This window comes from Schistocerca cancellata, chromosome 6 (assembly GCF_023864275.1).
Source record: "Schistocerca cancellata isolate TAMUIC-IGC-003103 chromosome 6, iqSchCanc2.1, whole genome shotgun sequence".
Lineage (NCBI taxonomy): Eukaryota > Metazoa > Arthropoda > Insecta > Orthoptera > Acrididae > Schistocerca > Schistocerca cancellata.
The window spans coordinates 574648761-574674792 of record NC_064631.1 but is presented as its reverse complement, the minus strand read 5'-3'; the positions used below and the strand labels follow the sequence as shown (position 1 = coordinate 574674792).

Below are 26032 nucleotides of genomic sequence, written 5' to 3'. Positions count from 1 at the left end.
TCAGTTACCGGACTCGTTGCCTTTAATTTTAGCTGACGACGACTCATCAGCTAATTAAGTTTTAGGTTTTATATGTGATGGTGGGTTTTATCACTCTATAAATCTTAGCTCATGTCCTTTGTCCCTTTGTGTTCTGCTCTCTAATGATTTAGGGTGGATGTTTTAATTGTCACAGAGTGGCTGGATTTTCCTTTTTGTTCTTGTAGTCGGCCAGCCACGGTCATCTGCTCTCTTGTTTTTCCCCTTCTACATGTTCCTTGCTTCTGTCTGTGGTTTTCTTTTCCTGTTTTGTCCATAGTAGTGTTGGTTGTCCTTCTGTTCCTCTTCTGGTTCTTCCTTTCTCCTGTTATTGTGCTGTATGTCTCCTTTCTTTTCTTCTTTTCCTTGTGTAATTATTTTACAGGGATCAAGGGACCGATGACCTTGTAGTTTGGTCCCTTCCCTCCCCCCTCCGTCCTTAAAAAACCAACATACAAACAAGCAATCCCATCAGCATTCCAGAACTGGATCCATGTTTATATTGATGTGGCTACCATCCAGCTATCGACCAGGATGAACGGTCACTGCCAAGCTGTGGCAGAGAGCATGATAGACCATCCTATGGTAACATGCTTGATTTCAGTGGTTGTATTACAACCAGGGGCCCTCTGGATGCTTCCCTACACCACCAGCTTTTCCGATCTGCACAGATGGGAGCTATCCTTACAACACATTCTCCACCCCTGAAATTATCGTGGCCTCGGCCTACGGTAACCTACTGTCCGCATACTCTCAACTCCACAGTTTGTGCCCACTCTGTCCTATCACCACTTTCTTGTTCACATACCCTTACCCTCACTGTTTTCTGCCCTATATATATTTTGTTGTTGTTGTTGTTTGGGTAAAGAGTGAAGTAATAATTTTTGTTCTATTAAAGGTTGCTCTTCATTGAACAAACATGAAACAGAAAATGGTGAAAGTTCAACATCTGTTGATACTTCTAGCGTGAAAAAAGAGGTATCTGTTGATTCTGAAGGAACTTCAGCACCACACCCACAGGAAAAGAAACCAAGACTAGCAGAATGTGAGCCAAGTGGAAAAGGGTAAGACAAATTGATTTATCAGCTTAATGTGTTTAGGGTGCTGGGATTTTATATGAATAGTAGCAACAACCATAGTGTTACCTGCTTTCCTGTAGATGCATTGAAGTTGCTGATGGCAGACAACTTCAAAATATTCTGCAGTACTTTATTATTAATTACAAAGTCCACTGCCAGATTTCCAGGTACAAATCATTTTCCTCAAATTCCAATACACTTTCTAATACATTCTTGAAGAAAATTTTTACGGTTTCAGCTGAAGTCGAGTATACATAACCATATTAATTTATCATCAATCATACTTGTTAGTCATTCAACATATTTTGCTTTTGCATCTTTTATGTAATCACCAGCCATTGGATTGTATTGTCTATCTTTTCTTGTATTTGGAATTCAGTGAATTTCCTTGGACCACGAACCATCCATGCCAAATGACTTGCTGACCTAAATTTCCTTTCATTGCAGTCATAATTATAACTGCCTTTCTTGTTTGTTTGCTGATCAGATTGTTTTTCAATTCTTTATAGTGATTTCTAACATGCATCTATCCATTTCATGCGAAGCAGTCATCAGTTTTTTAAAGATTTCCGCACTGAAAGTCCAGATATTATGACAACAATTTAGAATTGGTAGTACGTAATAAACTTTTCTGGTTCCTGTGTACTAGAAGTGTCATTAAAAAAAAAAATGTTTAATTTCTCAAAAATATTCCATGCCATTATTACTTTTCTGTTTATTTGTAAACTGCCCTAAACCCAACAACAAATAAATTGGTTCTGTGATTTCATTGTTAATTTGTGCTGTTTCCTTTCCATAATGTTGATTATAATAAGTAATTTTTCAGGCCTACCTTGCTAACAACAACTAACAAACCAAAAGTACTGGAGACCTGGGAGATGTTGTGGATTAAAGCTCCCTCTTAGTGTGTTGAAATTTAGTTGACACCTGCACACTTATGGACTTCCTTTAACTTGCAAATTTAAGACGATAATACAAAATTTAAATTAATTTTTCCTCTTAAATTTTTTTTTCTTTCTTATTTGGAAAGTAACAGGATGCTATCTCTTTTGTCATAGTACCAGATACTACTGATGTAATTATAAACAGCATCTTCTCTGGTTCAGCTATCTGTATTATGTAAATATTTATTACTAAAAATGTATAAAAATAGATAGCATTTTTTTAATTTTTATTTATTTATTTATTTATTTATTTATTTTTTTTAATTTGCTTGCAAACCTCCATCCAGAAACTTTTACCAAATATTGTTTGGTTAATGTTTGTTAGTAGACAGTGCAAGCAGAGTGGGCAATATTTTTCTGTGTAAACTGTTAAAAATTTTTGAAAATTCTGCATATTTTGCTTCACTGAATTTCTAGTGTAAAATATGCATGTGGGCAGCACTGTTCCCAGCACTCATCTGTTTATAACAAACGAGTGAGAACTTGCACATAAAGCATTCTGCGTCGAGTTTTGTGTTTGGTGTGAACTAGATACAATGTCAATGAGACATGTGGACTATGAAAAAAGACACAAGGAGGTGGTGTTTAAGAAAAGTGAAAAACATTTAACAGTTGTTGGAAATCTGTTAAAGGTATTGCAAAAATATCTTGGGCCTCAAGTAATGGTATTAGCATCACAGCCATTATGCAGGAATTGCTACACTCACTACAAGAAGAAATTTAGTGACAACCCACCTCAACAATCACCATCACCTGAATGTGAAACTTAAGAAGACAGTGCACATATTTATATTCCTGGGGTTGAAGTTATTGATGGATTGAATGCTAGCATTTCTGCTGTAGCCCCTACTACATCCCCCCTTAAATGTCCAGGAAAAGTAAGAAGTATAAGAAGAAAACAGTGTGTAAAAAGAAAAGTGGAAAAAATTGAAACAAGTTTGACACAAATAACATTTTCAAAATTTTGTGAAGTGTATAATGTAGACGCACTTGGTGCAGGACCTGAAGAAGGTGATATATGCAGGAAACGTGATATGTGGTTTTAAAACCTAAATACTGCTATCTCAGCGGCCACCTATACTGAGAAAGTACAGTTACTGACACTGACAACACGTAGCTACACCAAGCAGCAGATACAGAAATACGTACCCACTTCCTCACATTATTTGATTTCAGAAGCTTGTAAAATGAAGAATGAGAAAGGTATTTGAGCATGCCCAGATTCTTACTGTGGGCATCTGTTGAAAGGTTATACACTTACTGTTGCTCTTGAATATTACCTTAGTGATCACAAAGATTGTAGTAGGCAAAGTCCTCACCAGGCTGATGTTATCCCTGTTAGTGAAAATGGTGGAAAAAGTTAAAAAAGGTAAAAAGATATAGGACAAGATCAATAAGAGAAGCATATCTCCTAATGAAAAAGGAGAATTTAAAAATTGGTCTCGCAAAATTCTACTCCTTACAGCCAAATGGTAAAATGCCAGCCAGTGAAAGAAGTATGCACATGTATTTACTACACTAAATTGAAACTTTTGTTTTACAATAAGCAGTGTCATAGGAAAGAAGTCCACAAGAGATAGACCTGATGCTTTAGTGTATATGTCAAGACCCGCTGGACAAATGTTGGTTGTAGGAGTGTGCAATGTGTCCTGGTGCTGAAGTGATGACTATTAAAGCATTACACTTTCAGGATACTGACAGTGACATAACCTATGCTTTGTGGGAGGGAAGAGAGTTGGTGAAGAAGATAGTAGAACCAGAGGAGTTTGTTACAGAGGTTAGGCGTTGGGTCACGAAAGGAATGGCTCACCATCATGTCCGAAGGATTCAGAGACAGGCCATAGCAGAAGTAAAATCAACCAGTCATGGAAAAAGTGCATGTGATGGTATAGGAGGAATCTGTAAACATTGTCCAACAAGATTAAATCTTCAGCATGAAGCTGTTGATGCTATGAGATGCTGCTGGTTTTGTATACACCATATCAACATTAGTAACAAATATGAAACTCTTAATTCTAAATGAAAGTACGTTAAGGAAATTCCATTTAAAAAAAAAGAGAAGAGTGGTCTGCTATGAAGCCTGCAGTAGAAATTTGATTGAGCCATTTAATCTCTTGTGTGTATGACAATCACTGGTGGGTAGGACAGTTAATAAGTCTCTCTCATGAGCTGCAAGGTATAACTGTCTCCTTTATGAACAGGGCCCTGCTAATGCTTTCAAATGTACATCATTAAAAAGTCAGTGTGCAGTTCCCATTTCCCAAGTACAGCTCTTATTGGATCATCCTTGTCCATGTGTAAATTCAGCTCGGCTACACAAGTTAAATGAGAAGCAGGTGGAAAAAAAAAGAAAAACAGATTAACTCTTTTCAACAGAACAATGTTGATTGTTACATTGTGAGCAACTTTGATTCATGGAAAGTCATGAAGAAGTAAAATTGACAGAAGACAATAATAATTTGTGAATAATATCATAAAAAGAAAACCGGGTATAAATATTTCACACATCTCATTTTTGCTATAAAATTCTTTTGAACAAAATTATGAATTGTTTTCCCACTCATTTTTAATGTTGTAAAGTAGTTATTTTGATTCAGAAATACCAGTTTTGCATGACATTTACTTACAATCAGCACTCAGTCTAAATATTTAGGTGTCCATGATTTTTTTGACCTTGAGAGCAGAGCTAAGTCTACCTAAAACTTTCTCAAGTTTTGTACATACAAGTATTGGCACTCTGATTGTACATTCCCTAAGTATAATACCAACTAACGTGCCATGAAATTTTAGAACATGTAGAATGGAGTTTTTGGAGAAAATAATTTCTAAATAACCAAAAAATTTCAGATTCTTTCATCTTTATGCACAAATGTTTTGACAGTTTAAAAGTTTCAGGCGTTGATGTCATAGCTGACAGTTAGCACTCCTTCCACTTCATTATTTCTCAAGACAGTTAACATCCTGTGACTATTCATATTTTCAAAACATAATTTTGAAACTCACAAAAAAGTCACAAATTTTCATAGTTTATTTTTACAAAAAACTGGTAAAAGAGCTCAGAAGTGTTTATTTATTAATCATGTCTCATAGTATTGGGGGAAATACATTCAGATCTCTCTCTCTCTCTTTCGGTTTCTTTATTACAATTTTTCAATTTTCCCTTTTTGTTAAGACATTTTCACAAATACTTTCATTTCGAGAGGACAGTAGTGTTTTAACAGATCATCAGAAAATCAAAATATTGTAGTTTTGGAGAGGTATCATGTGGAACTTCAACATACATTTTTTTTTTCGGCAAACTTTGAAATAGTGATGCGACACATTCACTCTCGACCTGTATGATTTGAGATGAAATCACCCAGATATTTTAGTTTCATAACATTATGATTTGAAGTAAATAGTATATAACAGTGAATTTTGGTTGTGATCAGAGATGAATTACATACATTGTGTGGACGAAAATTTCTTTAGTTTTTGCTGTTACAGAATTTTTGTGTTTTTATTATTACCTGTAGCCTAGCAATATCTAGATTAGGTGGGAACGTGACTGTTTGATGGTGAATCGCTGACACCAACAAATGTGAAAGCAAAAATTGATTGTGGTGAGAGATTGACCTGTAGCATAGCCTGAGGTCTAGGTTAGGTTGGGAGGGGGCCCAAATATTGGTTGTGAGTTGGCGAAGCGAATAAATGTGAAAGCTAGAAACTGGTTCTGTTGTTTGACTGACATGTAGCATAGGCCAAGGTATATGTAAGAGTGATGTCTCTCTGCCTGAAAGAGTAGTGGCAGTGATAAATAGATACCAGTGTAAGTTCTGTTAATAGTTATTTCTGTGTTGCACAGATTCTTTTGATCTAACCACATAGAAAGGGGGTCGGTTTGCTTAAGGGAGGTTATTTCATCCTAACCTAAAGAAAAATTTACTAATGATATGGATATAATAGAGGGAAACATTCCACGTGGGAAAAATATATCTAAAAACAAAGATGATGCGACTTACCAAACGAAAGCGCTGGCAGGTCGATAGACACACAAACATACACACAAAATTCAAGCTTTCGCAACCAACGGTTGCCTCATCAGGAAAGAGGGAAGGAGAGGGAAAGACGAAAGGATGTAGGTTTTAAGGGAGAGGGTAAGGAGTCGTTCCAATCCCGGGAGCGGAAAGACTTACCTTAGGGGGGAAAAAGGACAGGTATACACTCGCGCACACACACCCATATCCAACCGCACATACACAGACACAAGCAGACATTTGTAAAGGCAAAGAGTTTCGGCAGAGATGTCAGTCGAGGCAGAAGTGCAGAGGAAAAGATGTTGTTGAAAGACAGGTGAGGTATGAGCGGCGGCAACTTGAAATTAGCGGAGGTTGAGGCCTGGTGGATAACGAGAAGAGAGGATATACTGAAGGGCAAGTTCCCATCTCCGGTGTTCTGACAGGTTGGTGTTAGTGGGAAGTATCCAGATAACCCGGATGGTGTAACACTGTGCCAAGATGTGCTGGCTGTGCACCAAGGCATGTTTAGCCACAGGGTGATCCTCATTACCAACAAACACTGTCTGCCTGTGTCCATTCATGCGAATGGACAGTTTGTTGCTGGTCATTCCCACATAGAAAGCTTCACAGTGTAGGCAGGTCATTTGGTAAATCACGTGGGTGCTTTCACACGTGGCTCTGCCTTTGATCGTGTACACCTTCCGGGTTACAGGACTGGAGTAGGTGGTGGTGGGAGGGTGCATGGGGCAGGTTTTACACCGGGGGCGGTTACAAGGGCAGGAGCTAGAGGGTAGGGAAGGTGGTTTGGGGATTTCATAGGGATGAACTAAGAGGTTACGAAGGTTAGATGGATGGCGGAAAGACACTCTTGGTGGAGTGGGGAGGATTTAATGAAGGATGGATCTCATTTCAGGGCAGGATTTGAGGAAGTCGTATCCGTGCTGGAGAGCCACATTCAGAGTCTGATCCAGTCCCGGAAAGTATCCTGTCACAAGTGGAGCACTTTTGGGGTTCTTCTGTGGGAGGTTCTGGGCTTGAGGGGATGAGGAAGTGGCTCTGGTTATTTGCTTCTGTACCAGGTCGGGAGGGTAGTTGCGGGATGCGAAAGCTGTTTTCAGATTGTTGGTGTAATGGTTCAGGGATTCCGGACTGGAGCAGATTCGTTTGCCACGAAGACCTAGGCTGTAGGGAAGGGACCGTTTGATGTGGAAAGGGTGGCAGCTGTCATAATGGAGGTACTGTTGCTTGTTGGTGGGTTTGATGTGGACGGACGTGTGAAGCTGGCCATTGGACAGATGGAGGTCAACGTCAAGGAACGTGGCATGGGATTTGGAGTAGGACCAGGTGAATCTGATGGAACCAAAGGAGTTGAGGTTGGAGAGGAAATTCTGGAGTTGTTCTTCACTGTGAGTCCAGATCATGAAGATGTCATCAATAAATCTGTACCAAACTTTGACCGAGCGAGGTGGCGCAGTGGTTAGACACTGGACTCGCATTCGGGAGGACGACGGTTCAATCCCGCGTCCGGCCATTCTGATTTAGGTTTTCCGTGATTTCCCTAAATCGCTCCAGGCAAATGCCAGGATGGTTCCTTTGAAAGGGCACGGCCGACTTCCCTCCCCGTCCTTTCTTAATCCGATGAGACCGATGACCTCGCTGTCTGGTCTGCTTCCCCAAAGAACCAACCAACCTGGTACCCATGGCTGTTCCCTTTAATTGTTGGTATGTCTGGCCTTCAAAAGTGAAGAAGTTGTGGGTCAGGATGAAGCTGGCTAAGGTAATGAGGAAAGAGGTTTTTGGTAGGGTGGCAGGTGATCGGCGTGAAAGGAAGTGCTCCATCGCAGCGAGGCCCTGGACGTGCGGAATATTTGTGTATAAGGAAGTGGCATCAATGGTTACAAGGATGGTTTCCGGGGGTAACAGATTGGGTAAGGATTCCATGCGTTCGAGAAAGTGTTTGGTGTCTTTGATGAAGGATGGGAGACTGCATGTAATGGGTTGAAGGTGTTGATCTACGTAGCCATTCATGGAAAGTGTCCAAAGTGTGATGGGGATATGAGCCTTATTTGTCACACAAAAGATACAGATGGGGTGCAGTGGATAAAACAGTGAATCAATTTTCAACATAATCACCCTTTATTTCAATACGACTTCACATTTGTGAATTAACAACTCGGTGCTTTTCAAAAAGTAAAATGATTTCCCATGTTTGCACCCCTCCCCCCATATAGTGTAGTCAATGAAGATTAATATATTCTGGCCCTCCTTAGCTTCTATAATTATCTAGTCATACCTTGATTACCTGCGTACTGTTGCTCAACTTCTAGAGACTTTACACCAACTCTTACATGGTATTAGTTGGAGAGGTGGGGCATGATCTGTGCATAAGGGGAAGTGGTCATGTGGGGGGGGGGGGGCTGCAAGCAGGAGGAAGGTTGTGCACCTTGATACCAACCATCTTAAAGATGTTGCGGTATTAAACGGCACACATCTGCAGCTGAGACTTAATCTGCTCGTGTAAGTGATGCTCTTGTTAATAGCCATTGTTGGTGTTCTGTGAAATACCATTGCTCTTATATTGTTTCTCTCACTGTCTCCCTTCAAGGAACGGGAAAGCCAGCACAATCACCTCAAGGTGGCCCACAGCGCAACCCACTGAAGCACAATTGCCAACAATCTTCTACCTCCATGTTACCACTAGAGCTCCACACATGCATTGCCCTACATGAGGTGTTGCCTGCTTACCTTGTGCACGGAGATCGAACCAGCGAGTCTTTCATACTAAACCTCTAGCCAACTCGGGATGCAAGGTGACACATTCGTGGCAGTAAACCTACCTTAGTGTCTTGTGCTGGCATATGTTTAGCACAAATCTGACAGTTTCTTACTGTATCTTTAATGTCTCTGTCCATTCCTTACCAAATAAACTTGCTGCAAATTTTTTGCCAGGTTTGTAAACAACCAGAATGTCCACCTGCTGGACACTCATGAAAATATTTAAATCTGTATGAAATTAGCTCCGTTGGTACCACCACCTGAGGCTTTCCATCAACTTTTGGTGTACTTCACATGTTCCTTAGGTGAGTAGGGTGGCTCCTACTCTCCACTATGTAGCTGTTCCTTAATACCCTTGATCACTACACCTGGTCTTGATGCTCCTTAATCCATTTATACAGTGACGGAAAGTCCATCAAAATTAACTTGCTCAGGGTGAGAGGGCTTACTTGGTAACGTCCCCTTAATGTGAACAGCTTCAAACCTACCAGGTGTAGAAGTATGAAACCGGAATTTTCCAAGAGACAGTGCTAGCTGCCAGTGTAGGGCCTGTGAGACCATGTCTACAATGCCATCTGCTTCCTGCAGTGGCTGACGACAAATGTCAATACACAGTAACCCAAGTCCCATACATTGGTATCTGTTTTACACCTGTAAACATGTCGAGTTTCGTGCCTATGAACTACGATTTGCGCACAGCATTGGTTTTCTGTTATCTTTTGAAGAAAACCACAGCAGAATCGCATTGATTTCTTGTTGAGGCTTTTGGCGAACATGCTCATGAGAAAACAGTGTTTAGAGTAGTTCAAATAATTCAAAAGTAGTGATTTTGACGTGAGAAATGACGAGTGTGGGGAAACTACTGACACAGTTCGTAGATAACAAATTGCAGGCCTTATTGGATGGAGATATTAGTCAAACTGAACAGGAACTCGTGGAACAATTGAATGTGATACAGAAAGCCATTTCTCTTTGGTTGAAAGCTGTGGGAAATGTGCAGAAAGTGGAAAAATGGGTTCCACATGAACTGAATGAAAGACAGCAAGCAAATCGAAAGACGACTTGTGAAATGCTGCTCGCCAAACACAAAAGAAAGTTGTTCTCCATCGAATAGTGACAGATGATGAAAAGTGGATACATTTGAGAATCCTAAGCGTCTTAAATCATGGGTGCATCGATGCAATCCATTGACATCCACTGCAAGATTACTGTATTTACTCGAATCTAAGCCGCACATTTTTCCGGTTTTTGTAATAAAAAAAACTGCCTGCGGCTTAGAATCGAGTGCAAAATAAGCGGAAGTTCTGAAAAATGATGGTAGGTGTCGCCACAACTAACCTCTGCCGTCAAATATATGTCGCGCTACACAGGTGTGCTTTGCAGGGACAAAGATAAATACTGGCGCCAAAACCTCTGCGTCAGTAAATAAATTAAAAGGTAGAAGAATGTAAACATTATGCTATGTATTCTTTCGTGTTTGCTGCTATTTCATTTAAATCCTGTCTGCCTAATAAACTATGAAACTAGAACACCAAACGCGGAAGAATATACATATCATGTCATGTTTATATTCGTATTATTCTTATGCTGAATAGTGATACAGTCAGAAACTAAGCACGGCAACTGACTAGATTTTTAAATCTAAGATGACCCTAATTTCTGTGCAGAATGTAATGTATTAAAGAGTCGTCTGCAAAGATTTTCAAACGGAGAAAAATTTTCGCTAAACTCTCGTTCAGAACATCTTCTATCATACGCAGTCTATTATTTGGTTCTTGTTGATCTTTATGAAAGAAAGCAGCAGTTTAAGTAACAACAAATAGAGACTCTCGCCATTGTTTCGCTGATTCGACAATTCCTCTCTTTTTTTTTTTTTTTTTTTAATATATATATTTTTTAATTGTGAGCCGCGGTAGCGCGCACAAAAGCAAGCCATGCCGCGAGCGGTGACAGGTCGTAAACACGCATTATCAGAATGTAACAAACAATGCATGATACAGTACAATAATGCATTTTCAGCTTAGAGTGACATAAATACCTATAACAAAGAGAACGGCACTTCTCAGATCAAAGCAAAATAAGCAATCGATTCAAACCAGACGAAGCACGCGAAAAAGGAAGGGTACCCGTATAAATACGGACGGAGCGCCTGACACATAGCGATGGCTACCTGGTAAAGCTTAACTATTAAACTTACGACTTGAACCAAACTACTGTAGCTGTATCTTCATCCATTCGACCTAAATTGTGTTTCACGTTACAATGGACCAACTGTTTTTTGATTTGGAGGGCCGATCTAAAGCTTTTCTCTCACCTTGAATTTAGAGTCTCAAATTTCAGGAGCGGCTTAGATTCGGGAAAATTTTTTTTTTCCTTGATTTAGAGTCTCATTTTTTCGGGTGTGGCTTAGATTCGAGTGCGGCTTAGTTTCGAGTAAATATGGTAAATCACTTTGGAAAGAAAAGAGTGCTCTGTGTTTGGTGGGATCAGAAGGGTGTCATCTATCATGAGCTATGATTGATTTAAATTGAACATTATGTGAAAAATGGCCAAAATATGGAAAAAGGCATCACAAAATCATATTGCTAGATGATAAGCTCTAGAGGCATTCAGTTGGGAAATACTAGGGCATGCGGTTTTTGTCCCCCCCCACCCCCTCCGCCGCTACACACACACACAGAGCACAAGCACAAGCACAGCACAGCCTTCCGGAGAGATGGGAGAAATGTATAAATAGCAATGAAGATTATTTTGAATAAAATATTGTTTATCGGTTTCAAAAAACAGGCAACCAAATTCCGGTTTTATACTTACACACCTGGTAAATACTAATATCCAGATAGATCATGCTATTCATCTGGTCTTATGAGGCCTGTCCGGGACCCAACACAATGCCTTGTTATCGTTCTTGAGCTCAGAGGTGATATGTTTGATCTAAGAACTAAATTTCTCGAGGGCAAGAAAACCACCAGTGCCTCAAACTCGCAGTATTTCCTCTCTGCATCAGATAATCCCATCAGTGCGTATGCACCAGTTGTTCACCATGATCTCCTTCCTGCAATAAAAGAGCTCTTTGATATAAATAATAAAAGCATCCATTTGAACAATGACTTTTTTAAACATTTGGCAATGCTGATATAGGAGCCAACGCCAAAGCTTCTTTCTATGCTTGAAAGGCAGGTTCTTGTGACAGATCCCAGTTAAACTTCTGTCCCTTCCCTAAAACAATTTTCTGTGCAATTACACTGGCAATGGCTGTGATGTCGGTAGATCTTGGATAACAAAGAACTGCTTGTACTCTTTTGGGGTCAATAACTACTCCTGCTGCAGATGCTATATGACCTAGAAGCTGAATCGCTCTTTGCGCAGACTTCAAGTTATCTGGATTAACAGTCAGCTCAGCTTTACATAATCTACCAAAGACTTTGTTCAAATGACCCCCAGTGCTTCTCCATTATCCTACTATGCACAGCCAGATCATCCAGATAGTGTAACATGAACTCAAACTTAATATTTGACTACATGGTGTCCATGAAATGTGATAATACTGCCACTTAAATTTGAATAAATTCCAATCTGTAATAAATGCAGTGATTTTCCTGGAGTTCTAATGTAAGGTGATCTGATTATAAGCCTGGCTCAGATAAAGTACTGTAAACACCGCTGCACTCTTGAGACAGGTGAGACGTGAATGAAAATCAGGTAGCAGAATTGATTTAAGAACCCCTTTTTTATTTAGCTCACTGTAATCTATAACTGGTCTTTAACCTACACCTGGTTCAGGGACTAAAAATATTGGTGCCACATAAGGAGGTTGGAAGCATAATGACTCCCTGCTGTAGGATCTTCTCAGTGTGTTCTTCAAACTCCTTTACTATGGGTGGAGATAGCCGGTATGGCACTTTCCCCATGGGCATTTGATCTGTGAGTTCTATCTCATATTCTAGTGGAGCAGTGATTCCCAACTCGACTGTCAATATATCTCTATACTACCCACACTGTTCGCGTATATGGAGCCTGTGCTCATTCTTAATTACTCCTAATCTTTTGGTGCCAGCTTGCTTGCTGGTGTTGCCTCCCATTCTGCCTCAGGAATATTACCTTGTAACAGTTTGGTTTGCATACGATAGTGCTCACGCAACTGATGCCTGAAATAATAACTAGTGTCTGCCCCGTCAAGTACCCCAATCTTCCATATAATATCTGAGCCTATAATAAATGGAGTTGACAAATTGACAATTATCCTAATGTTAACTTTCCAAATATAACCTTGTATTCCCAATCTGATAACCAACATCCCTCGGACTGGGTATTGTTACTTGGGTTCCTCCTGTACAGTATTTCCGCATTTGCAGCAACTGCTGTTTCTATTGATCCACTCCATGTCTGATGCCGGCACTACACTGACTGAATCCACCAAGCCACAGACTGCTTCATTTTTAACATAGTGACGTGAGTGTGTCAGCTGTTTAGACTGTCTTGACTTTGGTTGTAATTGCCCCAACCTGCACTTCTCCCATAGTCGCCATGCAGGATAAAGTGGTCCAACTGTCGTTGGTCAGTCCCCATGCTTCGACTTGCAGAACATTTTTGGGCTAGATGTGTGGGTTTGCCACAAGCAAAAACTGTAAGTTGTCTTGGCCTACACATGTGGTATTGTCACATGGTTTGGCTCCTATAGTTCATTTCTCTTTTGTTCGCTTGTAGACATAAGCCACCTCTTGCATGTGGCTACCCGTATCACCCAAGGTAGCACAATCGTAGGGTTTTTCACACAGACACTGCTCTCTGTCGATCCTCCAGCTGTATACCCTCAGGAATATGTCGGTGAACTGCTTCTAAGGACCTTGCACATGTTCGTAATGAAGGAGCATCTGCAGTGCCCTGTGTGATGTAGATCACCTGCATGTCCTCCCATGATATTTGTGCAAAGTTTCACCCTGGTTAATGGAGTTTTTTTGCACAGTTTCCAACGAGTCTCCATCAACCTTTGTGGCTACTGTTTGTAACAATTCCTCCTTTCTCACATGTAAGGCTCCACCCTTCTCTTCCATTTTATTTAAAAAATACAAAAACTTAACTGCCTACAGGACAGAACTTGCTGAAAACTCACTTGCCTCCAGCAAAATGCCTTAAAGCTGATTCAACAAGTTGCTGAGGTGACTAAACCCTGTATTTCCTGCCGCTTCATCTACTGAACCCTTCTCTTCTCTCAGCCTCAATCCAAAACTGGCCCACCACAGATAAAACATGAAACACGTGTTGCAGTTCCACCAACTGTGATCAAGTAGAAGTGATTTTAGTCACCAACAACAAAGCCTTGATTCTGTTCCTATCATGTTTCAGCTTCGCACCCAGCTTCTGAACTTTAACCTGCTGATCTGACTCTTAATCAGCAGATGATGACAAATATCAAGCTCTTCCAATGCCTTCTGGATGACTGGAAAGTGCAGATTCTTGGGCAACACTACCAGTGATTTTGACCTGACCTCCTTCACCTACTCCAACATTTCAGAGACAGTACTCTGCGTTTAGCTCCTCTAATTGCAATTTCATACATCAGTTCCTCCCTATGGAGGTAACTAGCATCTTGAATTGACCTTGGTCCCTTTTTGTGGGTTTAAGTAGCTTCACAACAATGCAGCCAATTGGCTGCTCCAGTAACACTACCATCTGCAACAGGAGTGTGCAGGCGTAACTCAGTAACCACATTCTGTGGCGTACCACTAGTAATCAGAGTTCAACATCATGAGCAGTTCTTGAGTGGATGGCTGGGGAATTATCCCAGTTACAATACATTAACAACCACGTATTTCAAGAACCAAACGAGTGTCCATAACCAACAACGCACTTGGCCCACTAGGGCACACTCTAATTGCATATATGCAAGGCTGAAGAATATAATTATTTCACAGCATTCTGAAACTATCATCACCCACACCTTCTGACTCAAACAGATTTGAGTCCGCTAATAACTGAACAGAAATGCTAAATACTGGCAATTGCTCCTTTCAACTCGCAACTGTCATGAGCACTACCAATATTAGCCTGCATCCTTGCAAATCAGCTCAAAAGCTGCTAGCTAGAACTGTGAAGCAATTAAATCCTTCGATAAAAGCAGAAAGTTTACAATCATAGATCTGAATTGTCTTTTAACCAGGCCTCAGCATCCTATACTTCCTATATGAAAAAACAATGTACCAACTTTATGTTACAAAATATTAATTAAGATTGTATTTGTTATTAATGTTAATTCATAAAATTTCCATTTATAGGCAAATGATAACATTGTCCTTAGACAGTTGTGAAGTTATAATGAACAGATACTAAATGCATCTTGCACACAATTATGACCTATCCCAACACCTGATGATCTTTGTTATTATAATTTACACTAAGCATAGTCTATGACATGAGGTTCAGATAAGGTTATTATATATTGCTGCTACATCTATGACGTAGACACCGAATTGTACTGAAGCGCCAAAGGAACTGGTATAGGCTTGCATATTCAAATACAGAGATATGTAAACAGGCAGAATACGGTGCTGTGGTTGGTGACACCTATATAAAACGACAAATGTCCGGCACATTTGTTAGATTGGTTAAACAGGACACAGATCTCCGAGGTAATTATGAGGTGGGGATTTTCCTGTATGACCATTTCACGAGTGTACCGTGAATATCAGGAATCTGGTAAAACTTCAAATCTGAGATTGCTGTGGCTGGAAAAAGATCCTGCAAGAACGAGACCGATAATGATTGAAGAGACTAGTTCAACATGATAGAAGTGCAACCCTTCCGCAAATTGCAGCAGACTTCAATGCTGGGCCATCAACAAGTGTCAGCATGCTAACCTTTCAATGAAATGTCATCAATAAGAGCTTTTAGAGCCACAAGCCCTTTCCTGTACCCTTGATAACTGCATGACACAAAGCTTTATGCCTCGCCTTGGCCCATCAACACCGACATTGGACTGTTGATGACTGGATACAAGTTGCATGGTTGGACAAGTCTTGTTTCAAATTGTATCAAGCAGATAGACATGTACGGGTATGGAGACAACATCATGAATCCATGGATCCTGCGTGTCAGCAGGAGACTGTTCAAGCTGATGGTGATACGGGACCCCTTATACGTCTGGATACAACTCTGACAGTTGACATGTACGTAAGCATCCTGTCTGATCACCGGCATCAACTCATGTCCATTGTGCATTGTGACAGACTTGGGCAATTCCAGCAAGACAATGTGACACCCACACGTCCTGAATTGCTACAGAGTGCTCCAGGAACACTCAGAGTTTAAACACTTGGCTGGCCACCAAATTCCACAGACACGAACATTATTGAGCATATCTGGGATGCCTTCAGAAGAGATCTTCACCCCCTCATACCCTTCCAGATTACTGGACAGCCCTGCAGGATTCATGGTGTCAGTTCCCTTCAGCATTACTTCAGACATTAGTCGAGTCTGTGCCACGTTGTGTTGGGGCACTTCTGAATGCTTGCCGGAGCCCTGCATGATATTAGGCAGGTGTACCACTTTCTTTGGCACATCAGTGTATGATGATTAAATCGACACCCTAGCTGCAAACAAGTGTTGATTATACATCATTGGAGACTCGTTGAAGATGTGTGCCGCAACCGGGACTTGAACCTGGGATCTCTTGCTTATATGGCAGACGCTTTATCCACCACCACCGAGGGCACAGAGGATAGTGCGCCTGCAGGGACTTAATCCCTTGCGCGCTCCCCGTGAGACCCACATTTCCAACATGTCCACACCACTACGTTCGTAGTGTGCCTAATAAATATTTGCCCATCACACTCATTACTCGTGATGGATTAATCTACCAAGTACTTACCAGATTTATCTACCAAGTACTTAGCAGATGTATCTACGAAGTACTTGGTAGATTAATCTGTCACAAGTAATGAGTGTGATGGGCAAACATCTATTAGGCGCATTACAGATGTAGTGATGTGGACATGTTGGGAATGTGGGTCTCACGGGAGCGTGCAAGGGATAAGTCCCTGCAGGCGCACTGTCCTCTGTGCCCCCGGTGGCTCAGATGGATAGTGTCTGTCTTGTAAGCAGAAGATCCCAGGTTCGAGTCCGAGTCAGGGTACACGTTTTCAACATGTGCCCAATGATGTACTGTATTTACTCGAATCTAAGCCGCACTCAAATCCAAGCCGCACCTGAAAAATGAGACTCGAAATCGAGGAGGAAAAAAAAAATTTCCCGAATCTAAGCCGCACCTGAAATTTGAGACTCGAAATTCAAGGGGAGAGAAAAGTTTTAGGCCACACCTCCAAATCAAAACAAAGTTGTTCCATTGTAATATGAGACACAATTTAGGTGGAATGAATGATGATACAGCTACAGTAGTTTGGTTCGAGTCGTTAGCTTAGCAGTTAAGCTTTACCAGGTAGCCATTGCTATGTGTCAGGCGCTCCATCCATATTTATATGGGTGCCCTTCCTTTTTCACGTGCTTGCTCCTTCATATTCAACTTTTGCCAAGTGGACAAATGAATTTAAATTTGGTCGGGAGAGCTTAGATAATGATCCGCGCAGTGGTCGGCCAAGATGTGTCACTACTCCAGAAACCATTGCACACGTGCACAAAATGGTCGTGGAGGATTGCCAATTGAAAGTGTGTGAAATTTCTCACGCTTGCCAGTTGTCATCTGAAAGGGTATATCACATTTTAACTGAAGAATTAGAAATGAAAAAATTATCTCCAAGATGGTAGCTGTGACTCTTGATGCTGGATAAAAAGCGTGTGCCATCGCCATGGCAAAATTACGCGAACTAAGGTATGAATTGTTGCCACACCCGTCTTATTCACCTGATATGGCTCCGTCAGACTTCCATCTCTTCCCAAAACTGAAAATTTTTCTTGGTGGATGAAGATTCACTTCAAATGAAGGATTGATAGCCAGATTGACAACTGTTTTGCAGCCCTAGAGGGAAACTGATTCTGTGGTTGATTTTGAAACACATTATTATGCTTTATAATGACAAAAACTTTTCTACAATGCTTTCTCTTGGGCATGTGATATATATATTCTAATGTTCATTGGAATCGTATGGTATGGTAGTGAGCTATGAGGCTCTTTGTGGTACATCCTCTTACAACGTTCCTATAATTAAGTGAACCAACATTTATTTCTGTTTATATTGTAGTTGACATATATTATTACAGATATAGTAATGAAGGCATTTCTTCTTTATGATGTGGTATATTTGTGTTAGTGTGGTTGAGCAATATTGCATAAGTAATTTTTTGTGCAGCAGCAGCAGCAAGAAACAAATAACACCCTCTGTGAATCTGGAGAAGTGTAAGACTTGCCATCAGCTGTTAAGCAACCCTGACTTAAAGTTCTATGAAGGCCATCCTGAAGGAGCTGTGGAAGAATTTATTGCCCTGACAGATCCAAAGCTGTCGCTTTTCTCAGGTCAAGAGGAGACAGTGCATGAACATGATGAGAGGCCTCAGAACAAGATCACACATTTTGCGTAAGTATAGCAGCTAGCAGCCATCTGCTGTGTTTTTGTTATGAATGTCTGACAGCACAATATTGTTTAATGTGATGGGCGATGAATTGTTTTGTTAAGGAAAGTAACAGTTTTTGATTTTTTCCATATTTTTAATAAGATGAATTGGAATTGATTTAACTTTTACAGACATTCCACCCACTTAGGAATATTTCTAAGTATCTGTAACTTGTGAGAACTGTGCCACTGTTGTCTCACAGAACTTTAGGAGGACTGTTGGACCTAGATTCATAATCAATTCTGAATTCAATGTTTCTGCGAAGCCTCTTTCTCATTAAGCTCAACCTTCCACTGTTACTCATTTATCCAAAAAAAGTGATTAACAGATATGTCTGATATTGACAATGGGTGTCCTACAGTTTGTCTGAGAGATTGAGCAGCTTTTCAAATATTTTTAAAATATCTGTTACAGTTTCATCACAAACAGCGATCATCCTCAGTTTTAAAAATAAAATGAAATGTAACAAAAATAAATGACTGTTTCTATAAATGACGTAGATAGAAAACTGTTTAAAATTAAAGACATTAAAATTGTACTTGCATATTATGTAGATTGACATTGTTTAAAATATGAAATACGTAAAATAGTACATGATTAATTATAAATAGCGAAAAGTCACAATTCTTAAAAAAAAAAAAAGGCAGCACAGTCAAAGTTGTACAATAAAGATAACTGCACAAATACACTTGTGAGCACATTCCGTGGCATTACATACTTATAAGTGTTATATGCTTATAATGCTTGATGACATGGAATGTGCCCGCAGGCATACTTCTGTGATCTTACCTTTATTGTACAACTTTGACTATGTTCTTTCTCGAAGAATTATGTCTTTTCACCACTTGTGATTAATCAGATACTATTTTAAGTACTTTATATTTTAAACTATGTCGATGTATGTAATTTAAATATGCAGGTACAGTTTTAACGTCTTTGATTTTAAATAGTTTTTCTATATATGTTGTCTAAAGAAGTAGTTATTTATATAATAGAGGGAAACATTCCACGTGGGCAAAATATATTTAAAAAGAAAGATGATGAGACTTACCAAACAAAAGCGCTGGCAGGTCGATAGACACACAAACAAACACAAACATACACACAAAAATCTAGCTTTCGCAACCAACGGTTGCCTCGTCAGGAAAGAGGGAAGGAGAAGGAGAGACAAAAGGATATGGGTTTTAAGGGAGAGGGTAAGGAGTCATTCCAATCCCGGGAGCGGAAAGACTTACCTTAGGGGGAAAAAAGGACAGGTATACACTCGCGCGCACACACACACACACATATCCATCCGCATATACACAGACACAAGCAGACATTTGTCTGCTTGTGTCTGTGTATATGCGGATGGATATGTGTGTGTGTGTGCGAGTGTATACCTGTCCTTTTTTCCCCCTAAGGTAAGTCTTTCCGCTCCCGGGATTGGAATGACTCCTTACCCTCTCCCTTAAAACCCATATCCTTTTGTCTCTCCTTCTCCTTCCCTCTTTCCTGACGAGGCAACCGTTGGTTGCGAAAGCTAGATTTTTGTGTGTATGTTTGTGTTTGTTTGTGTGTCTATCGACCTGCCAGCGCTTTTGTTTGGTAAGTCTCATCATCTTTCTTTTTAGAAGTAGTTATTTATCTTTATTTCATTTTAGTTTTAGATCTGAAGACGATTACTAGTTTCAATTGTCAGCAATGATAAACTGTGAATATGTGCAACTGAGACTGTAGTGATATATATCTTAAAAACATTGATAGATGTTGCTCAGAAGTGTGTTGGAGACATACTAATGTTGTTTAATTTTGTGATATCAGAAACACGTTGAAGCAAACTATAATAGTTGACACTTAAATAAAAGACAAGTTCGTGTAATTGGTACCAGTGCTCAAGGAATCCTAATCCTAGCTGTCAGAAATACTAGGATAAGCTTTTTAATTGAATATTCTGTCACAAACTTTGGTCTAATCTGTTGCAGAGAAAGCTGTCAGTAAGTGAATTACACACAGTAAACAGATTTGAGTTATGGATGTGTCTATTCTCTATAATAGTATGGGTCTTGTTGGAATTTTCTCAGGAAAACTTATTGTCATTTCAGTAGCTGTCTTTTCAGTCTGTTTTTGAAAGTCTACCAATTGATAGTTCACTGTTAGGAAACCAACTATGATAAAACATATGCCAACACCACCCAACACACCATCTTGTCTCTACTAAGATTTTAGAAATATACTTGACCTTCTAGAGAAAGGATTATATACATTGTGCTGAAACTTTGTGAGATTGAACGCAAGAGAATTATCAGGGTGTATATGACCCGGGACAACTGGGAAATCCGGGAAAAACCCCGGAATTTTTTCATCCGGGAGAAAACTGGGAAAAACCCGGGAATTTTTCGTAATTCCGGGAATTTTTCATTGTTTTAGCTTTCAGTTAAATTTTTGTAATTTTGACTGGTAAGAATTGATTCTCTAGCAAATAATGTTACTGTATCCTACTACTGGAGAATGGTACTGCAGGAATAAAATTAAAGAGAGGAAAAAAGGCAATGCGCAATTTACAACAACAAAACACTGTGCACACACAAGCATCTGTAAATAGCAAAAATATGTCAAAGGCCGTAGGGTAAAGACTATGTAATTCTTCTTAACAATAAGCTGCTTGCTGTGAGCATGACATCACCACTGTTCACATTATGTTCATTTGACCATTTGCCAGCAGGCTGATGCGCATGCGTAGCTGACTCGCGTATGAGCAGTACCTTCTCCCGCTTCCCGCTACTTGGAGTGTGGCTGTTAGCTGTATGGGCAGTAGCAGCAAACAGCCAGATGCAAACGATAAAATTTTTCCTGCGCGCCCTAGCTGCCAGATTCACGCATGCGCAGAGTTGTCTGAGTTGTGGTGGTGAGGGGGTTAGTCTCCACGTGACACGTGTTTGCGTTAAGTGACGTTTAGTGATTTCGCTGCTTATCTTGGTTTACAGCTCCCACGTCAAATGAAAACAAAATGGATTTCTATGGCTGGGAGCTATCAAGTGAATTAAAATAAATTCACATAATTAGGGAGGGCAACAATGTATTATTAATTTCAGTTTTCTGATTTAATTTTATTTCCAGGTTATTAGCAGTCAGGCATTAATCGCGTTGCAGAACAGTGAAGTTATATTTGCAAGTTTGCTAAAGAAATTAGGCTTTATTTATCTTTCCGCTGAGGCAATCAATTTATTTGAAACGAAGTGGTTCATTCCACAGTATTGGCTAGTTCCAACTGTTTGCTGAATTTCAAGTGCACGTTATCATCTTCTGCCATGTATGGCATTATACCATAATAAAGAACAAAAAATGAGATCGTATAGTATCGGATGGGACCCCTACTTCATTGTGAATCTGGAAAAAACCAATGTGCACTTTCAAGTCGAATTATGCATTTTAGTATGGTTTACGAAATTACGACGCCTTTGTGAGTATCCTCTGATGCCCTGCTTCTTTTATGGTGTAATGTAAGCTCTCTTAGTGTTTTATACATACGAATGTGCGGGCTTCCTACACCACTGCAGCTGCGCACATGCAATATTGCCTGTTTTCTGACGCTATCTGGCAGCTGGTAAATCGAATCTATTTCTAAGTCTCCGGATAGTATTGCGAATGGTGGTTCAAAAAGCATTACTTTCAAAGTAAATTTCTTTGTACGCAAGATGAATTATGTTACGTGGGAGAAAGTGGGATGAATTTCTAAATCATAGAGCGTTTAAAACTGAACACTTTGAGGACCAGCCACTTACAAGAATTTCGATTCCAGACATTTATGTCATAATTTTAAATTTACTGGCACGTATGTGTGATGTATCTTAAAGTATAACACACGCAAAAAAAGATCAATATTACATGTGAAAGCTTAGCTTCTGTTGTATCTTGTTAATCGTAGGGACCAATATTATATGTGAAAGCTTAGCTTTTCTTGTAGCTATACTATGTATATTAATGTAAACCTTTAACTTTTCCTCTTTGTGTGTTCGCGCTACAAAACCAGTGATCTTGCTATTGGCTGACTATAACACGTGTCCTATGGTCTGAATATCTGCTGTCATCGGCTGGCAAGATCACGTGGCATGAGCTATGCTTGGCTTACAAAAGGACATATCAACATCGGTTTCAAAGCTCTGCACACTAACGCACTGTGTTTGGTGCAATTCGAATTTATACTTTAGTAATATTAAAATATGCAGCGTGTATGTTGCTGCAAATCAAAGGTCTTTCCAAAACTGCTCTCCATTTTTTTCATTACAAGTCTTTCCAAAACTTCTCTTCCCCCCCCCTCTCTCTCTCTCTCTCTCTCTCTCTCTCTCTCTCTCTCTCTCTCTCTCTCTCTGAATGGATAAATACAGATTCTGTGTTTTTCAAGGGAATTTTGCACCTACTGCACTTTCTGCAAAAGAGGCAAGCTAAGGTAACAATGATGGCGCTGGGCAGTGATAACAGATCCTGCTCTCCAAAGCAGATCACAAACGCTCAATAATATTGAGATCTGGTGGCTGTGATGGTTAGAGGAGATGCGACAGCTCATCCATTTGCTAACAAAACGAGTCTTGTATGATGTGAGCTGTGTGAACAGCGGTCCTGTTGTCTTAATACAGGTAGCCAAAATGGTCATACATTCTTTGCAGGAACATAACAACGCAGTGTAACTTCCTGGCTCATGGAATACTATGATATGGCCACTCAAAATCAATGAAGCTGTGTCATGTTTCACTGTCGGGACATAAACTCAGTCAAAAGCTGCGAACTCTATAAAACGAGACTTGTCTGACCAAATTACTTTCTCCATTGTTCCATAGTCCAGATTTTATGGCATTGACACCATGTTTTCTTGTTACAAGCATTTGCATCATTCAGGAGTAGTTTTGGAATTCTAACTCGCCCTGGAGGGAGTTACCTGCTTATGGAGCGCCCTTTATGTTGTTTTGATAGTGTGACATTCAGCTCTGCAGTGACTTTACAGCTGTTGCCCTCATAAATTTTGTCACTACCTTATTAAATGACTGTCTGTCATGATCACAAAATGCATATTTTGGCCAATGTTCCTACTTAACTGATGATGTTTTTCCAATTTCCCTGTATGTGGTGTAAGTCTTAGATATGGTGCCTCTTGAAACGTCAAACACTTTTGGCTATCGTGGTTACAGAAGTACCCACTGTATGAGCAACAACAATTTGCCTATTTTTCAATTCAGTTAGCTCCACCATAAAGCACACGCAGCTACACACAGCACTGTTCTGACCACAACTGACACTTGCAATGTATTGAGGACATTGCACAGGTGCCATTCGTGGTCAAGTACAACATTGCAAGATGCAGGTGTGGCTAGAATCTGCATTTGTGTTCAGGCATGTATTTGTCATATTGTTTCCATGTTTTTTGTCCAACCACAGTATTCCAGCTTTTGGGCTTTTGGACAAAGTCCTTTTTCAGAAATAGTGAACACACACACACACACACACACACACACACACACACACACACACACACACACACACACACACAAAACAAAAGCAGCAGCAGCAACAACAACAACAACAACTACTACTACTAATGATTAAAGTCAAAGTGCATGAAGCAGTGCCCATGGCTATCAGACAACAGAGCTGCATGTTGTCAGTATGGACACTGGCAGTGGAAGTGCCGTTCAGCTTAACGGCTGTTAGTATTACTAATGGAGAATGTTGTATCCAATGTAAACACAATAAGCTGCAGGCAAATAAAATTCTATCATAGGATTACAGGCAGAGCACCTGCTCAGATTGGGGAAGAGTGGAAAAGGAAATCAGTTGGACGCTTTCAAAGGAACCATCCCAACATTTACCTTACGTAATTTAGGGAAACTATGGAAAAAGTAAATCAAGGTGGCCAAATGAGGATTTGAACTGTCGTACTCATGAACACAAGTCCAGTATCCAGTATCTAACACAGCACTGCTGGCCTCAACAACATCTCTTGAAGGGAGTGTCTTGGGGTCCCCTACAAAACCACATCATTAAGGGAGATGAGCAATCTGAAAAAGAATAACTTGATTTGAACCATGTAATTATTTTCTAAAACCTGCAATCAGACTATTTATGTATTGAGTGTTTTGCTGCTAAAGACACGTAGGGTAATGCTGCACATTTTGGCTATCTAGTGACTGCCAGCACAGCTGCACCATTTCGAAAAACGTCCAGCTAATCGTGAAAATTAGAGCTGATTTGTCAGTCCCGTACAAATAGTTACCTCAGTTGAGCAGTGGTAATTTTATGGCTAGACAAGAAGTGTGGATTAATGTTAGATCTTCCAAAGCAGGAAAAGATCTAGAGGAAAGCCTGATAGCTTCCGTCTAAGTATCTCAAATAATTTTAGTGTTTCAGAGAAGACTGGTAAAATCTTAGACAGCTCTCCCATTTCGGAATCAGTCTGTGGGTGTAGATTCTATAGTACCAGCTGAGGCTGGAAAGGAGAAGGTTAATAAGATATAGCTGATTGTGTTGGTGAGTAGAAGTCGTGGGATAGCAGTATTTGAATCAGAACTCTTCGGACAATGACCATCATGTAATTAGTATTTTTATCCCCAGTGCCAGGCTCTTTAATGTGCCGTGTGATTTAGGCTTATAGGTAAAGGCTTGTGGTAATAATAGAGAATCCATACAGCAGTTTGGATTGAGACATCAATTATACAATTGAGAATGGTATCAGGCACAACTGTGATGATTACAAGATTGTCGCACAGTTAGAGTGGAATTATTAACGTTGCTTGCATTTTTTCGTGCAAAATGTTAATGCAAAGTGTGGACAAGCAATAGAGATGGGCATTTATTTATTTGTAAGTGTGAGGGGTGATGCATCAGATACGGCATGTTTCTCATAACAGGCTGCTTCCGTGGATAATTGTCAGAAGTATTCAGTCAGACCAACAGGAGTGTGAATCTTACAACAGTGATTTTCTGTTGTTACATTAAGTCTTTTTTAGGCTAACTTCTTTTTAGAAATGAAGTTGAAGGCTAACAACAGATACAGTGTAAGAAACAGTGACAAGCAAAGCAGAATTATGCAGCTTGGACATATCTGTGGATCTGAAGGAATGCCCGTTTAATATTTATTATTGATTTAAGCCCACTAAGGAGTACTTATGACTAGTTCTTCTTCGATGCTCTCTTCCGTTCCCAATATCTCTTGAGCCCTGCTGATAATTTCTCCTTCCTCTCCTGTGAAAGGGGCTTCTGATGTTTAGGGACTCTAGGTGGCGGGGTCCAAGACTCTACCATAGCACAAAATTTGGAACAATCTTCTACCTCAAGATCGGAGAGCCAAGCCGAATCAGTCTTTTAGTACTTCATTAAGCCACGGGCTTCCAGTCTTGGAGTTTTTAACCAATAAGAAGATTGTCTTGGTAAAACTATTGTTGTTCATTTGTTGTAGGTGCCCATAGAACTTGGGCTTCCTATGTCACATACTGGTGTTGGCTGATTCTAACTGTTGATACAGTTCAGAATTGGACTTCAATCGGTAGGTTCCATCTGGGAGCAATCTCGGCCCATGAAATTTTCTGTGAATATGTCTTTCAGCTTTCTCCAGGCCATCCGTCGTTCCTTTTCTGTTCACCAAGAGGGTCTCTGCGGCATACAGAAACTGTGGCTTGATGGC

General features: G+C 40.1%; 1 protein-coding gene across 1 annotated transcript in view; it reads left to right on the top strand.

Annotated features, from left to right (window-relative positions):
* The window catches only part of LOC126191247 (DNA (cytosine-5)-methyltransferase 1-like), a 253242-nt gene that overhangs the window by 37206 nt on the left and 190004 nt on the right, over positions 1-26032 (top strand). The window contains exons 4-5 of the mRNA XM_049932057.1: positions 917-1082; positions 18117-18341. Coding sequence (XP_049788014.1) covers positions 917-1082; positions 18117-18341 — 391 coding nt within the window. The remainder of the gene's footprint in view (positions 1-916; positions 1083-18116; positions 18342-26032) is intronic.